The sequence below is a fragment of the Chenopodium album genome, chromosome 4 (genome assembly GCF_948465745.1).
Source record: "Chenopodium album chromosome 4, dcCheAlbu1.1, whole genome shotgun sequence".
NCBI lineage: Eukaryota > Viridiplantae > Streptophyta > Magnoliopsida > Caryophyllales > Amaranthaceae > Chenopodium > Chenopodium album.
The window spans coordinates 10630152-10647562 of record NC_137837.1 but is presented as its reverse complement, the minus strand read 5'-3'; the positions used below and the strand labels follow the sequence as shown (position 1 = coordinate 10647562).

Sequence of the window (17411 nt, the reverse complement as noted above, 5' to 3'; positions counted from 1 at the left end):
CATTGTGTTGACTCCCTTATAATTTCCCAGGATTAAAAGATCCTTTACTTTGCTTAGTTTGCTAGGAACTCCATGTGATCAAATCTACCGTAATATATTTCTATTGGATAATCAATTCATATCACAAAAAACTTGATATGCTAATTATATTGAATCCTTTACCCCATATTTTTTTTTACTGGTACCTTTTTACAAAGTACTCCCTCTATTCCTTTTTTTGTGCTATGAACCCACTTCATGTTAGAATTTCATGAATCACATGGCAAATAAAGTGAGGGAAAAAAAAATAGTAGTAATAATCTCTTTTGTTTTAGTTTCGGTGCGAGTTAGGCACTCCCTCCGTTCCTTAATACAAGGCCTCTTTTGAGCATTTATTCCTCACATAATAAGAGAAAGAGGCATTGTATTAAGGGACGGGGGGAAGTACTAATTTCATTCCATATTTGACTAATCGTATAATATGAGGGTTTTTTTTTTAAAAAAAAATGGAATAAATTGTGATTCAACAAATAAACATTATTTTAAGTTATAGAATTTAAACAAATTTCCACATACTACATAAAATATAGGATTTTTTTGTAAAAATCCACCCCAAAATGTACCATGTATTGAAATAAACACCCATTTTTTTTTAAATTAAAAATAACCACCCATATTTTACAAAACATGTAGGTTTTACCACCCGGCCTATACTCCGACTAGTTTTCCGAGTATGGGTCCCACATAACGACTGTTTATTTATTTTTATAAAAGTTGTTTCTCGATTTATTTCCTCTCTTGTTTCACAAACTACTCCCAAACTAAAAATTCTTCATTTTTTCCACAAATTCTACCAAGTTTTACTCTAAGTTTTGCAAATTGACAAGCAAATCCTTTGAAAAACGCACCTAAATTTTTTTACACCAATTTGTACAGCAAGGTAATTGAAGAACACATTTGAATTGGAAATTAGGATTCTTCATAATGAAATTGTGGGGCACATGCTCAAAAAACTTGTCGGCCGGGCCGGGCCGGCCCTTACCGTGTGCAGGGTGAGCACCTGCACAGGGCCCAAAATTCTAGAGGCCCAATTTTTAGTTTCTTCTTCACTATATAGGCGTACAATTGTAGAGCTGTCATAAGCAATAGAGCATCTTTATATGTTAAGTAAATATGAATAGGCATTAATTCAGTCTTGCTCCCAAAATTCCCTTTAATGAACATTAATTCCTTCCCTATTCCCATCAATTTTAAATTTTTTATATAAATTAATAAATGACCTAATTTTCATAAATTTTAATTATTTATTTACTCTTCATATTATTCTTCTGAAATTTCAAAACCCCTCCCCAAATACAAAGATCAACAGATTGAGTATCCTACAAAAATTAATAACCACTTTCAACTGGCTAAAATTCGATTATCTACTTTAATTATTCCAATTTCAACTACAATTGCTCAATCAGTAAACCTCTCTTAGCTTATCTGAAGCGGACAGTTTTGGCAATCACAAATTGCTTGTTCGTTGCCAAATTCGTCACGAATTGAAATGTATGACTTCTAATTTAACTCTTATATGAAACTAATTGAGTAATTATATACGATGTATAAATTTTGAAGCTTACCCATTAACTATAAATAGTTTGTTATTTTGTTTAATAAAAAAATTAATGCTATTGTCTAACTTATTACTGTACATGGTTAGGTTTTAATGTTGTATACTTGTATAACGAGTGCAAAAAAAATTGTTTAATTTCATAGAAAATAAGATTTTGCTTCAAAATATTACAGTAGAAGGGTTTTTTTTTTTGTTTTTTTTTTCAATTATTATTGTTTAAAAAAAAAAATTATTATGTAAAAGACTGGTAGATTGAATGGTTGATGACCTTTAATTGTTACATAAAGTAGGAATTTTGGTTATTTTTAATTTGTAAAATATGAGTGGTTATTTTTAATTTCAACAAAAATGGGTAGTTATTTCAGCATTTTAGGGTGATAATTTACAAAACAAATCCTAAAATATAAAACAGATTGTATAGAAGCTTAGCTTAAGAATTAGGTAGGGGCTGCGCGAACGCAAGCCCCCCTATCACAAATTATGACGTACACTCTCCCTCTTGGGGAGATGTTAGGCAGGCGCCCTTCCCAAGTGCAATGGAAGTCACCTCCCTAGGCCATGGGCCTTATTGATCGCCCATTGACCCCGTCCAGGTAAGTATGTTTTAAGGGTGCCATATGCCTTTCATTTATACTCTTTTGAATCAATCCAGTTCCATGCTCTATCGATGTGGGAGAACTCCAAAATACTCGGTATACCATTATGTGCCGTTTTGATTTTTAATACTGTGCAAGTTTTTATATTTTGATTATGATGAAACAGATTGAATCCTTTTGTCAGGGAATAATCCTTTTTATCAATTTGAACACAAATTTGACAGTGTGAGATACAAAGTAATAGTATAATCCTTTATCAAGTTGAATACAAATTAGAGACAATGTGAGAATTATGACTCATTATGTGTGATTATCATTTGGATTTACTCATAGTAAAAGCTCAATTTTACAGCCTAGGGAAGGTAATCTGAAAGTGAACAATAATTTGCTAAATATAAGATCTCTCTAGATGGGAGCAACTTGTAATTGGTATATACTCACGCATTTTATACTTTGATCTTATATAGTATTCCATCCTTTTTCTGAAATTTCTTCTCATTTGAAACTTAGACATGATTGGCATTTCAAGGGAATCTTCTAAATTTTTCTAATATACAAAAAAAAAAAAAAAAAAAAAAAAAAAAAAAAAAAAAAAGAGACCGGTGAGCAAATTTAGAACATCAAACTCCTATACTTCTTTTTACAAACATGTTATTAGAAATATCAATGATTTAATATGTATTTTAACAAAACTGTAAAAAAAATAAAAAATAAAAAAATAAAAAATAAAAATAAAAAAAAAAAGGAAATGAGAAGAAGGAAGTAGTTATAGTAAAAGCTCAATTTTACAGCTTAGGGTAGTGTGTTTTCGAGTTAAGCATATTTTCTTTTTTTAATCATAACACCTAAAATTTTACCATACACACTCTCTTTTAATCGTCTTTTGTAATTTATACATAAGAGGAAAAAAAATTAGTTATATGAGATCGTTTTAAACTCGTTTCTGCCCAACTTTTTCCGAGGGAACCGACTGGAAACCTATTGGTTCTGCAGAGCTAAGCCGGTAAGCAAGAAAGGAAACTGACCGGGAAGTGCGGGAAGGAGGCCTAGAAAAGGTCAGCAGGCGAGTCAGTTCCCGTTCTTTTCCGGTGTACTCAGTCGACAATAGTTCGGACTTGGTAAAGGTTGTCGTCTCCAACCCAAAACAAATGCAACCAAAATAAAACTAAATAACCCGCAGCAGCACTGAACCACCCACCGCCACAAAACATCATAACCACCACCGCCCAGCCAATAGCACTTAACCTTACCATATCCCCTGCAAATCGAACTCAAAATCCCAACACCAGAACTTTCCAGAGTTTGAACATAAGATAGAAGAATCTTCTGACGGCTTAAATATTTCTTTACTAGGACTGGACAGGGGCCGCGCGAACGCAGGCCCCCGCTACCACAAATTATGACGTACGCTCTCCCACTTGGGGAGACGTTAGGCAGGCACCCCTCCGGTATGTGCAATGGAGGCCACCAACCTAGGCCATGGGCCTTCTTGATCGCCCATAGACCCCGTCCAGGTAAGTAATTAGCACGTTGTCTATCCATCTTTATTTATACCAACTTGTTCCCGCTTTCTTTTCTATCTGACCGATGTGGGATTTGTCATTCAGCTCAAAATTGTCCTACAACTGCTATCAATTTTCAGTTGATATATACTATGTATTCTAACTTCTATGACTTCAAAGAGAGCTTATTACCACAAATCCATTGCAATATATTGCCCTTTATTAAGTTATTATTAATCTTGATTGGATGATGCAAAATGAAATGCGGAAATATTACGTGGAATACACTAACTGAGACTTTTGTGTTAGCACTCCATACGACTAACAAAAAAAATATAATTATTCATTGACATGAAAAATGACTTACCTAGCTTCATTTGTTAAGTCACCCTTCATAAATTGTAATTAAGGATGTGCAATCTCTAATGTTAGCCCATTATGATACGTCGTTTCCTCATTCTTATGTACCCTAAGTGTCAATAATACGACAATTTTTTTGAGTAAAAATTTAAGTTTATAAGCTTGATAAATAGGTTGTTTATTTTTTTTTTTACAAGAAGTCCTAAAAAGAAAATACAAACGGAAACTAGAAGGACCAACTAAGCAATTGTCAATGACGAGCCTGAGCAGCCAACCAGTGAGCAGGGGCAACCCACTGATGAGAAACATTGCGAAGTTTGCAAATAGAGAACTGCAAGACAGAAAGCCGAATCTCGTGAAGCAATCAGTGGCAAGAAATATCTCCGTCACCACCATCTCGCATAAGAGAAAAAAAGATTTGAACAATCAGAGTAAAATAGGTTGTGTTTACAAAGGGGTGTTTTTGTGAACTTGTGTGGCGAGGAAGGTTTGGTAGGTAACGTTGGTTTCATTATTGAGTTTTCGAGTTTTTTTTATTTATTTTTTTTTATTTTTTACAAAGAGATATATTAATTAAAAAAACAAGATTACAACCTAAGCTAAGTAAAAGGAAGTAAAACACCACACAAATATACACTAAACTCTAACTCATACAAACTAAACTGAAACAAAATAAACACTAGTAAAATGTGGCTTTTGCACTTGATGGAGGCCTGATTGTTAGACGAAATCCACGAATGGTAGTGGTAAAACCTGTCAAAATTAAACAAACGACACATATGGTATGCCTTGACATCGACCCATAAACACCTGGTTTTTGAGGTTTTAATTTGATATATTGGGACTTTGTTCTACTATTGCTCAATATATTCAATACTTGAGCAAATGGTTGTTGCTCTTTGGTGCAAGTTGTTATAGGGTATACGCATTCGGTAGGATATAGAAAGAGTTTAGGTGTCTCAATCAATTTTAATCACAAATACTCGCTTCCAACGAAAAGAAAACTAATGAAGGTAATAATAATAATTGCATCTAGTTAGGATTAGAATAAATAGATCGGTTTAATATCGAGCATGTGGACTAATTTAACTACTCTATGACTTCCTCGAAGTTATAACTCTCCTCGAAATAACTCTCACTAGATTAGGAGTACATGAATAAATTTGGGAGATACAGAGTAGTTGACGTGGGTGAATGTGATAATACAACAACAACAATTATTTATTATTTCTGTAATGACGTGGATGAAATCCAAGTGGTATAAAACATGAATATAAACTTTTAATTTTAACAAATTTGTTCAGTTACAACCTCACCTCGTGACATAACACCGCGTGTTGTTTATTTGATGAATCCAACCTAATAATCTCTAATAAGAGCTAAATCGAGACACATGTTCCACTGCAAGTATCCATGTTGAAATGATTTCATTACTTTACTTTCTAGTTAATAACATATGACCTCATTTCCTCATCGATCATTTGACATATTTTAACTAGTACTCACATAAAAAAGACATAAGCATGTACTTCCTTCGTTTGAAATACATTTATGGTATGTTATCTTTATCTAATTGGATCTAAACTTATTTATTGTACTTATTTAGTGTACTTATTTGAACTTGTTAAAATTTAGTTAAACTTTTTGAGTGTTTTTTTTTTTTTTTTTTTTTGACGGAAAACTTATTGAAATTTAGTTGACACTATTATTATTTTGTTTGTTTGGTAAAATATATCTTTTGGTATAATACAAGTATATATTTGATAAGGTAAAATTAGAATTGCTTTCCTAATACTAACGTCTTGTTTTGCTCTGCTCGAAGCTCAAAAGAACATGGCGGCAAGGTAGAGTAGTGTGTATGTTAAAAACACAAAAAGAGATAGAGGATTATAAAAGATTGGAAAAGGTTGAACTTTGATTGGTCTTTCAATATTAAGTTCAACTTCAATTAATTAAAAAATAAGCCAAACTTTATGGTCATTTTTCTAATATTAAGTCATGACCTGTTGTATATGAGTTACCTGTTATATGAGTTAATAACAGGTTAATGTTCCATGTTTCAAAACGTTATTGGTGAGATTTATTTTAATTAATTTTTTTTAAAGTGTAATTAAATTAAAAGCTAAGGGCTTGTTTGGTATCAGTTTTGGTTTTCAGTTTTCTGTTTTTTTTAAAACCAAAAACCAAAAACAGGAAACAAGAAAAAGGTGTTTCTACTTTTCTGTTGTCAGTTTTCAAAATTATCATAATTTTGATAAGTTTGTATAATTTTTGATTCATTATGAGACACATATCATATACTTTTAGAAAACAAAAAACCGAAAAACAGAAAACCACAGCAATGCCAAACGAACCCTAACTAACACAATTAACTAATTTTAAAAACTTGAAAAATGAAAAAAAACAAAAAAAAAAAAAAAAACCAGCCAACCTCCTAATTGCCGGACCACCCCTCACCCCAACCAACCACCACCAAGCTCCAACCCCTATCCTTGTCGGCAACACCATCCAGCCCCCACCCCCACCCTTCCCTGCGAAACGGCGAAACCCTCTCAGACCCCAACCCCAGTCGACGACATCATCCATCCCATTCATGAACCCAAATATACTATCTTGACATGCAAAACCCCCATCCAACGAACCCATGTTCACCCCCACTCCCAACAATCGCCCTCGTCGGTGAAACCCCCACCCAACCCCACATTAGTCAATCGGACCCGTAAAACCTTCACCCTAGCCGGTGCCCATTGTAAACCTAGGACTACCTAACTCGACACCACAATTTCTAAAAAGATTATTTATGTATTTAAATTTAGGAAAATGTTAAACATAACCCTTAAGTCTACATGTAAACATTAAAAAGACTCTTGAAAATTGTTTAAATTTAGAAAATCATGACAAAACACACACTAATTACACTGATCTATGCGTGTTTTTGTCATGAATTCCTAATTTTATACAATTTTCAAGGGTTATATATAAGCATTACCCTTAAATTTAATATTGAGGTTATTAATTAAGTTAATTTTATTTGATTGCGAGTTAATTATTTTTAAGTTAATTGATGACTTGACCGATCAGGTAAAAATACCAATTCATGAAAAATAAATATCAATGTTAGAATTATTTTTGAATTAATCACAGTTAAATTTAATATTGAAATACTATAAAAATTCTACTTATTATTGATAATTTCTCCTAAAAGATTTCAAAGCAATGAATTAGGCAAGGGCCGCGACGAGCGCAGGCCCTCTCTACCACAAATTACGACGTACAGTCTCCCATCAAGGGAGATGTTAGGCAGGTGCACCTCCCCAATGATGTGCAATGGAAGTCACCAGCCTAGGCCATGGGCCTTCTTGATCACCCATTAGCCCCGTCCAGGTATGTAAGTTTTTCCGTCCTTTTTTCCTTTTCTTTTATACACTCCTCCTTTTCCTTCCCCTCTTTTCATTTTCCCATGTGGGACTTTCTATTACTTTGCCTTCCTTATGCTTATTCTACCTTAATGTTATCACGTTCTTCCAACTAAAACTATAATTATTTGGTGATTAAGCAGTTGGTGACCTGATTGAGGTTATTAATCTTAGTTGTTGTGTGGTTTGGTGAATGTGGGTAGCAACAAGAAAGGAGGACTATATATAGAAGGAAATTGGTGAGCAATCAATAGGTTGGTTTGGATCAACCTTTCTTAAGACATGGAAGATTAGTTTATGAAAACTTGGGTCGTGTTTTGTACAACTTTTATTGATTTATTTAGACAAAATAATTACCACTTAGCACACGCAAAATATTTTTATTATTGATAAATTTATTTGAGAGCAATGTTTATATGATTTAATTTTGATGTTTAGTATATACGTAGTATATACACTCCATAGTAGATTAAAAAGCAGTGCTTACATGGATCATATTTTAAACTTAAGCGTCAATACATCAAAATTAGTCATATTCATACTACACGGTAGATTGAAATACTTTGCTTTTTAAAACATTTACGGAGTAGTTTTTTAAAAAGGTTTTAATACATGACCACACATCTAAATGTCAGCATATAATACATCAAAATTAGTCATATTCATACTACACAATAAATTAAAAAACAGTGCTTACATAAATCAAATTTTAAACATTTAGTACCTTAAAAATGTCAATGACTTATGCTTATGGCTTAACCATATCAGTATATCGCATGGACATAAATAAGTTAAAAAACCTTAATAAAACCAACCAAACAGTCGTGTAGATAATGCTTACTCCAAAAATAGTGTTTTATATTCGATCCTTAAAAAAAGTGTTTTATTAGAGACTACCGACCTCTTTTGACCTCTAACATTCAAGAATTCAAGATCAAATAGCTTAAAAGCTAAATACATACTGATTACTGAAACTCTCTTATAATCTCAAAATTTCACAAATCACCTTCCTAATTCTACTGCAAAACTGGTACAGTTTTCTTATCCTTTAACGTTTTTGGTTCTTATGATTTTTTTTATTTTTTCTTATTAATTAGATTTGGGTAAATTAGCTGTGAGTTAGAGGATTAATAATTGTGTTTAGTAAGAGAGAAGAATGAAGACAGTGAACATTTATTTTTGAATCTAATGTCCACAAAAATTGCTTGTACTGTAGTGTCTGTACTGCTTGTTTGTTATAATTAGAGGTCGAGAAAAAATAGTAATAATTGTCGCATTGTCCTAACCCCTCGTAATTAAGGTTACGAGTCTTATATATGACTGAATGACTAAAAGATGTTTTGTTGTTCTCAGTTCTCTAAATGATAGAATAGTACTCTGATGCAAGTGAACTTGCTAGTATAAATTCTCAGATTTTGTACTATGAGTGGCATTTTAGTAAAAGTCAAATGATATGGAGTTCAATTATTTTTGTTAGTTCTGATGCAAATGGTATGATTTTCTCAAAAATTGTACTATGAAGTGGGATTTTAATGATAAATGATAGTCTAACAGCAAGTGGTTCAATTATTTCTGTAAGGTGGGTTGCAATTAAAATTGCTAGTATAAGTTTAATTTCTTGAAAACTATGAATGGCATATCTGAGTATACTGTAATCGGCTAAAGTAATTTAGAGGCAAAATCCAATCTTTAGTAGTACATGATGTTTGTTCTGTTAGATATGTTAAGGTATATTGTAAATCTGTTTACAATTTTAGATTTTCGCAGTTGTGTTTGAACATATGGAAGGGGAGTGCAGCATTGCGAAAGATGTGACTGAAGTAAGTCTTACTGATTAATATTGGTCGACTATGTCATTGTACATTTGACGGATACTCATATCTTAATTATTTCAATGAGCTAGCCAATTTTGTGCCTGATTTATAGATTAAAATTGCAGGACTGTTGTGTAACTTATGATTGTTTCTGATGCATCTACTTTCTTAACTCGAAGTTGGTGGGAAACACACCTATGGTTTATCTTAATCATGTTGTAGATGGTTGCGTTGCACGCATTGCAGCTAAGCTTGAGATGATGGAACCATATTCCAGTGTTAAAGACAGGTGATTCACCCCATAAAGTTGCACAAAGGCAACTGCAAATTCACCTATTTTCATCCAAACAATATCAAAAATAAACATTCAGTCTTACTTTACTCAATTCAGGATTGCAGTTACTATGATTAAGGATGCTGAAGAAAAAGGCTTGATTTCTCCGGAGAAGGTGTGTCTTCGTATACCATTTTTATTTGTCATTTTTACTTCTTTCTCCACTACTTTATTGAGTGTACTCAGTCTAGAAAAGTGAATGTTCTACAAAATGTTGTTGCTAAGTACATACATACTTTTTTTTTTTTCTGGATGTCTAAAGACCGTTCTTATAGAAATGACAAGTGGTAATACTGGCATTGGATTGGCGTTTATTGCTGCTGCTAAGGGCTACAGGCTAATCATTGTAATGCCTTCGTATGTAAGTCTTGAGAGAAGAATAATTCTTCGAGCTTTGGGAGCGGAGTTGCATATCATGGGTCCAACAAAGAGCTTTCCTGACTTTATGGTCAAAGCCAAAGAATTATTGGACAAAACAACAGGTGGTTATTACATTAATCAATTTGAAAACCCTGGGAATCCAAAGGTATTGCTGATCTTTGTTCTAAGGAAACAGTGCACATACTGCACACTCCATAGTTCAAATGGTTTTTTAATTGCATGCTTTTTGGTTTTTCCCCATGTGGATTTTGTGCTTGCAGACTCATTATGAAACCACTGGACCAGAGATCTGGAGAGCCACGGAAGGGAAAATTGACGCCTTTGTCTCTGGCATTGGTACTGGTGGTACTGTTGCTGGGACAGGAAAATTTCTTAAAGAGCAAAATTCTGCTATAAAGGTTTGGTTTTTCATTCTAGTCCATTGTCTAGTCAACCCCACCTTTTTTTTTTCCCTGCTTTTATTTTCGTGAATGGCCTGTGGGGATTGGAAAAAGGATGGGTTTCTACTCTTGCTAGTTAGACAGCTGAGTATGGTTTGACCATTGCATTCCCTAAGAGCTACTGTTGGACCCAAGCCGTAGGATAGACTTCTGTTGGCACAGACTAAATTTCTTCTGTTGACAAAATAACCACAAAGGGAAATATAAAAAGTGAATTTATTAAGAGCTGAATCTCCAAAATGCATTCAATCCTAACACCGGCTTGACATTGGATCTTCCTAAAATTGTTCTCATTCATTTTTACACCTTGTTTTAATCTCAAGAGTCAAGAATGCTGCTACTAAAGTGCAATTCTATGTTAATCTTCATACAAAAATTTCCACCTTGCCTTCTTGTAAGCCTCTTCAATGTTGCAGGTTTCTTCTTCTTACTTACATTGATTTGAGTAAAAAAACTTGCTCCAATAAAAAAAAAATAAAAAAAAAAACTGATATGGAAAGAAAAGATAAGCAATGTTTTCCTGTTAACCTGACAAAAAGTATGTTTGTTAGGTTGCAGAATATGGGAATTAACATACATGTCCTTGTTAGTTAGTTTTCTGCAGTAGTGCCTGGAAAGTGGAACATTCCTTTGTAGCTGTAAATTAGGGTTTATTGTGCAGAAATTGTGCTTATGGAATGAGGGATTCCCCAATCCTGATTTCTGATTTTGGAGGCAATTTATTTCAAATACGCAAAATTCATTCTTTATCCTTTACTTTATATTTTCAGAAAGAAATCGTGAAATTGAGCTAGTACTTTCATCTCTTTAACTTTGGTGGTTCACATTCACTCTCAGGTCTATGGTGTAGAGCCAACTGAAAGTGCAGTCTTAAACGGAGAAAAGCCTGGTGAGTCTGTAATATGTGCACAGTACTGTGTACTTCACATGCTTAGATTTTGGTCGTCCTTAATTGTGTTAAGCATCTACGATCTACCTGATGAAAGTGAAGTATCTGCTAGCTAAGATTTGTATGTAAATCAACCTCCTGTCAACTCTACTGCATTGCTATAACTTCCCGAGCTATTACTTAAACGCAAGCCTCATTTGAAGTTGTTGACAATATTTTGATTTTGGGTTTGTATTTTTTTAATTAATTTTGAGGAGCTGTGAATCATCTTGTGAAATTTACTATTTAATTAAGTAGACCTGATGCTTCTCATGCAACAGGCAAGCACAGAATCCAAGGAATTGGAGCTGGTGTCATCCCTCCATTATTGGACTTTGACATAATTGAAAAAGTTTTAAAGGTAAGGCTCAGAAGCTTTCTCTCCATTATCAGTCTGAATTGAATTCTTGAAACAATTTGCCTTTACAAACTCAGATCAAATGTTTAGAATGCCTACGGCTATTTTGTGGGAGACGCTAAACAGAAAGTGTCTGGATTGAATTCAGCCTTAACTTTGTTTTATTATCATTCTCATTTTGAAGAACAAAAAAGAAATTCATTGCCTTGTAATAGAGAAATTCTCCCTTAATTCAGTTATTCTTAAGATTGTGAGATGAGGTATTCCGTAACAAACATATTTTTAACACCTTTCTTTGATGACATGAAGTAACTTTTAAAAACAGTTAGTTCTTGCTCTTGCTCTTGCTCTTAAAGAAACGCGGTCCATAGTTTGCATTCTTTGAGCACTCACAACAAAAGGCAGCTTGATTGCTTGCTTTTGGTCTCAATGGTGCTTAATTGGTGATAGTATTGACAACTAGATCCAAAGACACTAGTTTAGGTAATCGTAAAAAGATTTGATTGAATGAACGCCCGTGAAAAGATACTTATTATTCTGCAATGGGAGTTATTGAGACTACCAGACTTTATGCAGTGCAAGTACAACATACAGCTCTGCCTCGGCAGAAACTGGAGTGTTAGGCCAGGGTCTATGTCTAATAATGTCTATATTCTGTCGTCGTCATCACTTAAATCCAACTCAAATTCCAGTTTTGATGCTTAGTTTTGGCCCTAAACAACCCATATTGAGACAAGTAGATAGCTTGTGTAACATCTTAATTTGATGTAATAGGTGACAAGTGATGAAGCCATTGAAACTGCAAAGCTTCTTGCATTGAAAGAAGGTTTGCTGGTAAAATCACTTCAATTAATATTCTTTCTATTATATCCATCTCAGTGATGACTGTGATGAGTGTTCTTTCATGCATCATATGTGAACTTGGTAAACTTGCAGGTTGGGATATCGTCAGGAGCTGCTGTAGCTGCTGCTATTAAATTAGCCAAACAGGCTGAATATGCTGGAAATTTGATTGTTGTAAGTAGAAAACATTCTAGTTGGCCTAACTCTATAACAGTTCTTGATTTTTTTTTTTTCATTTGGGGAAACCAACTCATTGTGTTTGCATGCCATTTGAAAGAGGATAGGATATACGGAGAAAGAATTATCAATACACTATTAAGAAATGTCAACCCCATTAATCGCAGATAAGTTTAGAGTTTACTCTTCTGAAAGCTTTGCTTTTTGGAGAATACTCTTCCATCCTCATTTAGTTGGTAATAGTTCAATAGGCTTTAAGTCTAAGGTACCTCCGAAAAAACGAGGTTGGGGCTGTCATTCCTCATATGTTACCTTTGAAAACACAGCCTCTTGTACTGTTTATCAGCATTTGTACTGGTTTCAATCCAAAACGGCATTCTACATCAGGATATTATAGTTTCTATCCAAAACAACATTCTACATCAGGAAATTATATTCTTACTCCTATATGCTTTGCAGGTGCTTATTCCTAGCTTTGGAGAGCGTTATTTATCTACCGAATTGTTTGAGTCGGAGAGGCATGAAGTGGAAGCTATGACTTATGAAGAGGTCGATTTGCCAATGTCACTGTTATAAATGACCGCCAAAAATAAGATTTGATCAATTGTAATGCTTTCTCAACTCATATTGATATATCTTATTATAATTCTTGTTTGTAATGGTGTCATAGGCTGGTGATATATATGGATTGAAGTATCTCCATGAAACAACCTTGATATGGTTAGATTTCGAAAATTATTAGTTTTAATTGTCGCACTGTCCAAACCCCTCATAGTTAAGGTTATGACATGAATGATGATGATAAGTTCTGGACCTTGGTTGCTGATTTATAAAAATATTGTTCCCATCGTTCAACTTTTGAGTAAGGGTTATAATGGAAAGTTCAATTATAAACCGTTTCTATTTCAAGATAGGTGACAATTTATTCGGACATCTTACTTTAGTTTAAGGCCCTGTTTGATTCACCTTAATTTTGCTGAATTGAAATTATTTTTAGTGAATGATTATTTGGTTTTAGCATTTCAATAGTGCCATCTTATTGGCTATTGAACAAAGGATCGTTCAAAAATGTAAATGAGGTTTCATTCCAAATCCATATGACAATATGAGAAAAGCCCCTTAGCGTTATAAAGTAATTAACTCCCTCTTTTTCAACCAATGTGGGACACTTACATGTGGTGATACTTGGGAGGTCTATCTTCAACACTCCCCTTCACAAGTAAGATCCTTTTTTTTAGGGTTTTTCTATACAGTAACCCTGCTTTTTTTACTTTTCTACGTTGTTCCCCAACATATATGACTTTCTACACTGTAACCCCAATATACCTTTTGTTTCCATACGATAACCTTGCCGTTAAAAAATTCCGTTAGTGGGGCCCACTCTCTATTTATTAATATTCTTTTTATCAAATTGGTATTCTGTCAAAGGTTTCAGGGGCTATTTTGGTCCTTAGGGGTCCAAATTGAGCTCAGATTTGGCAAAAAAATAACGTAAATGCCTCGTTTTGCTTATTAAAAATGTCTCTGTTTACACAAATTTCGAGTCTAAATTAATAAAGACGGGAAATAAAGTAACAAATGAATTTTATATTAATATGTGAATTTTGGGTACAATCTCTATATAACAGTTTATAATAAAATAAACTAAATCCTCTGATTCTGTTCCGCAGCTTGACGATGACACATGTGTGACACCTGTAGGGTGACGTTTGATGACGTCGACTTGAGTTTGAATGCAGGGTGACGTTTGATGATGTCAACCTGTATTCAAGGGTTTTGTTTGAATACACCTGAACGAGGGCTTATGAAGCTTAATCCCGTTCAAATGTGTTTAAGTGTATCTGAACAAGTTGGCACGAATTTAATGTGCTTGTTGACTCACTTAAGAGAGAATTCCTTTTGAGTTTTATGAGCTCCTGGAATAAAGATTTCTGGATCCCCTCAACTAATGGAGGAATGCCGTATTTATAAGAGATGAAAACCCCTTAAGTGGACTTAGTAGGTTTCGGCCTGGCCCATTTTATGGCTTAAAAGTCTTTAAACCTGGTCCAATTTGATTTATTTTATAACCCGAATTGTATTTGATTAATTCGGATTATTTATTTGGGTGGGCCAAAAATAATTAAAATGGATCATTAAAATGATTTAACCCAAATTAATTTATTTAATTTAATGTATGACACTTATAAAATTTCCGTGTCTACAATCTCGATTTACGTGTTCACATTATAACACACAAAACGAGACATTTACGTTATTTTTTTGTCAATTCTGAGCTCAATTTGGATCCCTAGGGGCCTAAATAGCCCCCGAAACCTTTAACGGAATACCAATTCGATAAAAAAATATTAATAAATGGAGATTGGGCCCACTGACGGAATTTTTTAACGGCAGGATAACGGCAAGGTTACCGTATGGAAACAAAATGTATATTGGGGTTACAGTGTAGAAAGTCATATATGTTGGGGCACAACGTAGAAAAGTGAAAAAAACAGGGTTACTGTATAGAAATAGCCTTTTTTTTTAATATAATTTTTTTATTATTAATTTATTATTATTATTTTTTTTTATCTTTGTCTCAAATCAAAACAATGTTAGTAAGACTTAATTAATTACAAAAAGAAGAATAGAAATCATACCAAAAACAATCTAATCCGGGGGTTACCATTGACCCCAGGAAATCTTATCCGGGGGTTACCATTGACCCCCGAAAATCTGATCCGGGGGGTATTATTGACCTCAGAAACACATCCCAACACGCCTCCGAATAAAATCGTATAGCATGGAAATTTTAAGTAGAGCAGAGCAGAGCAGGGCAGAGCAGATTTCAGCAGAGCAGATTTCAGCAAAGCAGAGCAAAGCAGAGCAGCTCTAAAGAACGGGGCCTTAGTGATCTTTGATTATTTATTATTATACATATGTGTATATACAAATGTACATATTAAAATATTTAAGAAAAATATACTATTATTATTATTTATTGATTTTTTTTTTATTATATTATTATTATTATTATTATTATTATTTATTGATTATTATTATTATTATTATTATTATTATTATTATTATTACTATTAACGAAGTCGGATTATTCTAACGGAGTCGGACTCGAATTACTTTTTTCTCGGACTCGAAGCGGATTTTTATCTTGGATCGGGGCGGAGTAGGGTCGGATCCAGATGGCTTCCGTTTGGAACACCTCAATTTGGTGTGGTGCGCGCTGCGCGGGATTTTACTTATAATCCCAACTCAAAACTCACAATTCCCAACTCAAAAATCACAATTCCCAATTTATACACACACTCTCTCCTGATTCAATTCCTCCTAATTACGATTCTCTCTCCTTCGCTCAACATGGATAGGATTTTCTGCATCAAATCTCCCTCTGATTCCTCTTTCATGGCGGCGATTCCAAATCTCTCTCCCGTCAATGACCGAATCATACTTTGTTTTGATTTTCAACCAAGTGATGCTGAAGTAGCCGCTGTTCTGGATCACTTCAAGGCATTCAATACTAAGGTTTGCATTCCCAGGGATCACAGTTCGCTAAATGTATGGATCTCTGCGACCTTTAAGCTGCTCAAGTTTGGTGCTCTGTTGACGTTGCTTTACAAATGCTTTAAGGAGGTGAAGATTAGCAGCCTGAAGGTCTCTAGCGACTTTGATAACATGAAGATTAGCTTCGGTGGTGGAGGTGAAGTGAAAGAGACTGAAGAATGAACTTGGTAATCAATTGTTCTGATTAGTATTCTTTTTTGTTGTTTTTAATCAAAGATCTGATATGATCTCATATGTGTAATTCTGAAATTGGAAGTTTTCTTTGATTTGAATTGCTAAAATGCTGGAATAGGAAGATTGTTAGGCCATAATTTGTGTATAGCTATTGGGCCGTGTACATATTACGAGCCCTAATTTAATAGGTTGTATATATATGTGTTTATACACTAATACGAGACATACGATTCTATTCTCTCTAAACTCTCTATTATTGACATGGTATCGGAGCTAAATTCAATCTAAACCCTAAAAATCCTAATTTTTTTCACTAATCTCTATTCTCTAATCATCTCTATTGAATTACTCTATACTCTGATTTCTGTTGAACAATGGAGCACGACTCAAAAATTGATCCTACATCCCCCTTTTACCTAGGTTCGGGTGATCAACCCGGAAATCTGATTTCTCATGTCATCTTGAAGGGTGACAATTATTTAGCATGGTCTCGTGCGATTACTCTGTCCTTGAAATCTAGAAGAAAGTTTGGCTTTGTTGATGGTACCATATCCAAGCCGAGTGAGAAGAAAAAATTGCTTGACTGGGAAACCGTGAATTCCATGTTGGTGTCGTGGGTTTTGCGGGCAACGGAACCGAAACTTGCTGCATCGATCCCTTACTTTGAAGAAGCACAGAAGTTGTGGGATTACTTGGCAAAACGATTTTGTGTGGCGAGTGGTCCTAGGCTTCAACAATTGCGTGCCGCAATAATTGATTGTAAACAATCGAAATCGATGTCTGTTGAGGAGTATTATGCAACTCTCATGGGTTTGTATGATGATCTTAATCGCTTGAAGCCACCGCGTGGTTGTGAATGTGGTAAGTGTGAATGCAATTTGGCTGCCCAATTTGAATTGGATAGGGAGGAAGAACGCTTGCACCAATTTTTAA

The 17411-nt window shown here is 34.1% G+C and overlaps 2 protein-coding genes and 3 non-coding genes across 8 annotated transcripts; 2 read left to right on the top strand and 3 right to left on the bottom strand.

Annotated features, from left to right (window-relative positions):
* Positions 1–2038: 2038 nt before the first annotated feature.
* On the bottom strand, positions 2039–2198 carry LOC145629529 (U1 spliceosomal RNA). The gene has a single exon (XR_014111695.1). It is a non-coding gene; the product is annotated as a U1 spliceosomal RNA (small nuclear RNA).
* Positions 2199–3552: 1354 nt separating this feature from the next.
* Positions 3553–3715, bottom strand: LOC145629540 (U1 spliceosomal RNA). The gene has a single exon (XR_014111706.1). It is a non-coding gene; the product is annotated as a U1 spliceosomal RNA (small nuclear RNA).
* Positions 3716–7281: 3566 nt separating this feature from the next.
* Positions 7282–7447, bottom strand: LOC145629551 (U1 spliceosomal RNA). The gene has a single exon (XR_014111717.1). It is a non-coding gene; the product is annotated as a U1 spliceosomal RNA (small nuclear RNA).
* An 869-nt stretch (positions 7448–8316) lies between these two features.
* Positions 8317–13747, top strand: LOC145628886 (cysteine synthase-like). Of its 4 annotated transcripts, none has more exons than XM_081681319.1 (11): positions 8318–8501; positions 9239–9291; positions 9465–9574; positions 9677–9734; positions 9882–10145; positions 10261–10398; positions 11278–11329; positions 11650–11729; positions 12501–12552; positions 12663–12743; positions 13206–13747. In XM_081681319.1, exons 2-10 carry the CDS (start codon positions 9253–9255, stop codon positions 12701–12703), a joined length of 834 nt encoding a protein of 277 aa, XP_081537445.1. In that variant the 5' UTR covers positions 8318–8501; positions 9239–9252; the 3' UTR covers positions 12704–12743; positions 13206–13747. The 4 variants fall into 4 exon arrangements, with proteins under 4 accessions (XP_081537444.1, XP_081537445.1, XP_081537442.1 ...); XM_081681316.1 differs by having other exon boundaries at positions 8319–8501; positions 12501–12560; XM_081681317.1 differs by lacking the exon at positions 8318–8501 and adding an exon at positions 8826–9050 and having other exon boundaries at positions 9229–9291; positions 12501–12560.
* Positions 13748–16852: 3105 nt separating this feature from the next.
* LOC145627627 (uncharacterized) lies at positions 16853–17411 on the top strand. The gene is made up of 2 exons (XM_081679992.1): positions 16853–17339; positions 17383–17411. Exons 1-2 carry the CDS (start codon positions 16853–16855, stop codon positions 17409–17411), a joined length of 516 nt encoding a protein of 171 aa, XP_081536118.1.

Excerpts from the sequence above, each read along its gene's own strand:
- LOC145627627 (XM_081679992.1), top strand. The coding sequence starts at position 16,853 with ATGGAGCACGACTCAAAAATTGATCCTACATCCCCCTTTTACCTAGGT. Across the intron at positions 17,340-17,382 it reads ACCGCGTGGTTGTGAATGTG|GGAGGAAGAACGCTTGCACC; the intron begins GTAAGTGTGAAT and ends TGAATTGGATAG.
- LOC145628886 (XM_081681316.1), top strand. The coding sequence starts at position 9,253 with ATGGAAGGGGAGTGCAGCATTGCGAAAGATGTGACTGAA. Across the intron at positions 12,561-12,662 it reads CATTGAAAGAAGGTTTGCTG|GTTGGGATATCGTCAGGAGC; the intron begins GTAAAATCACTT and ends GTAAACTTGCAG. Across the intron at positions 12,744-13,205 it reads ATGCTGGAAATTTGATTGTT|GTGCTTATTCCTAGCTTTGG; the intron begins GTAAGTAGAAAA and ends TATGCTTTGCAG.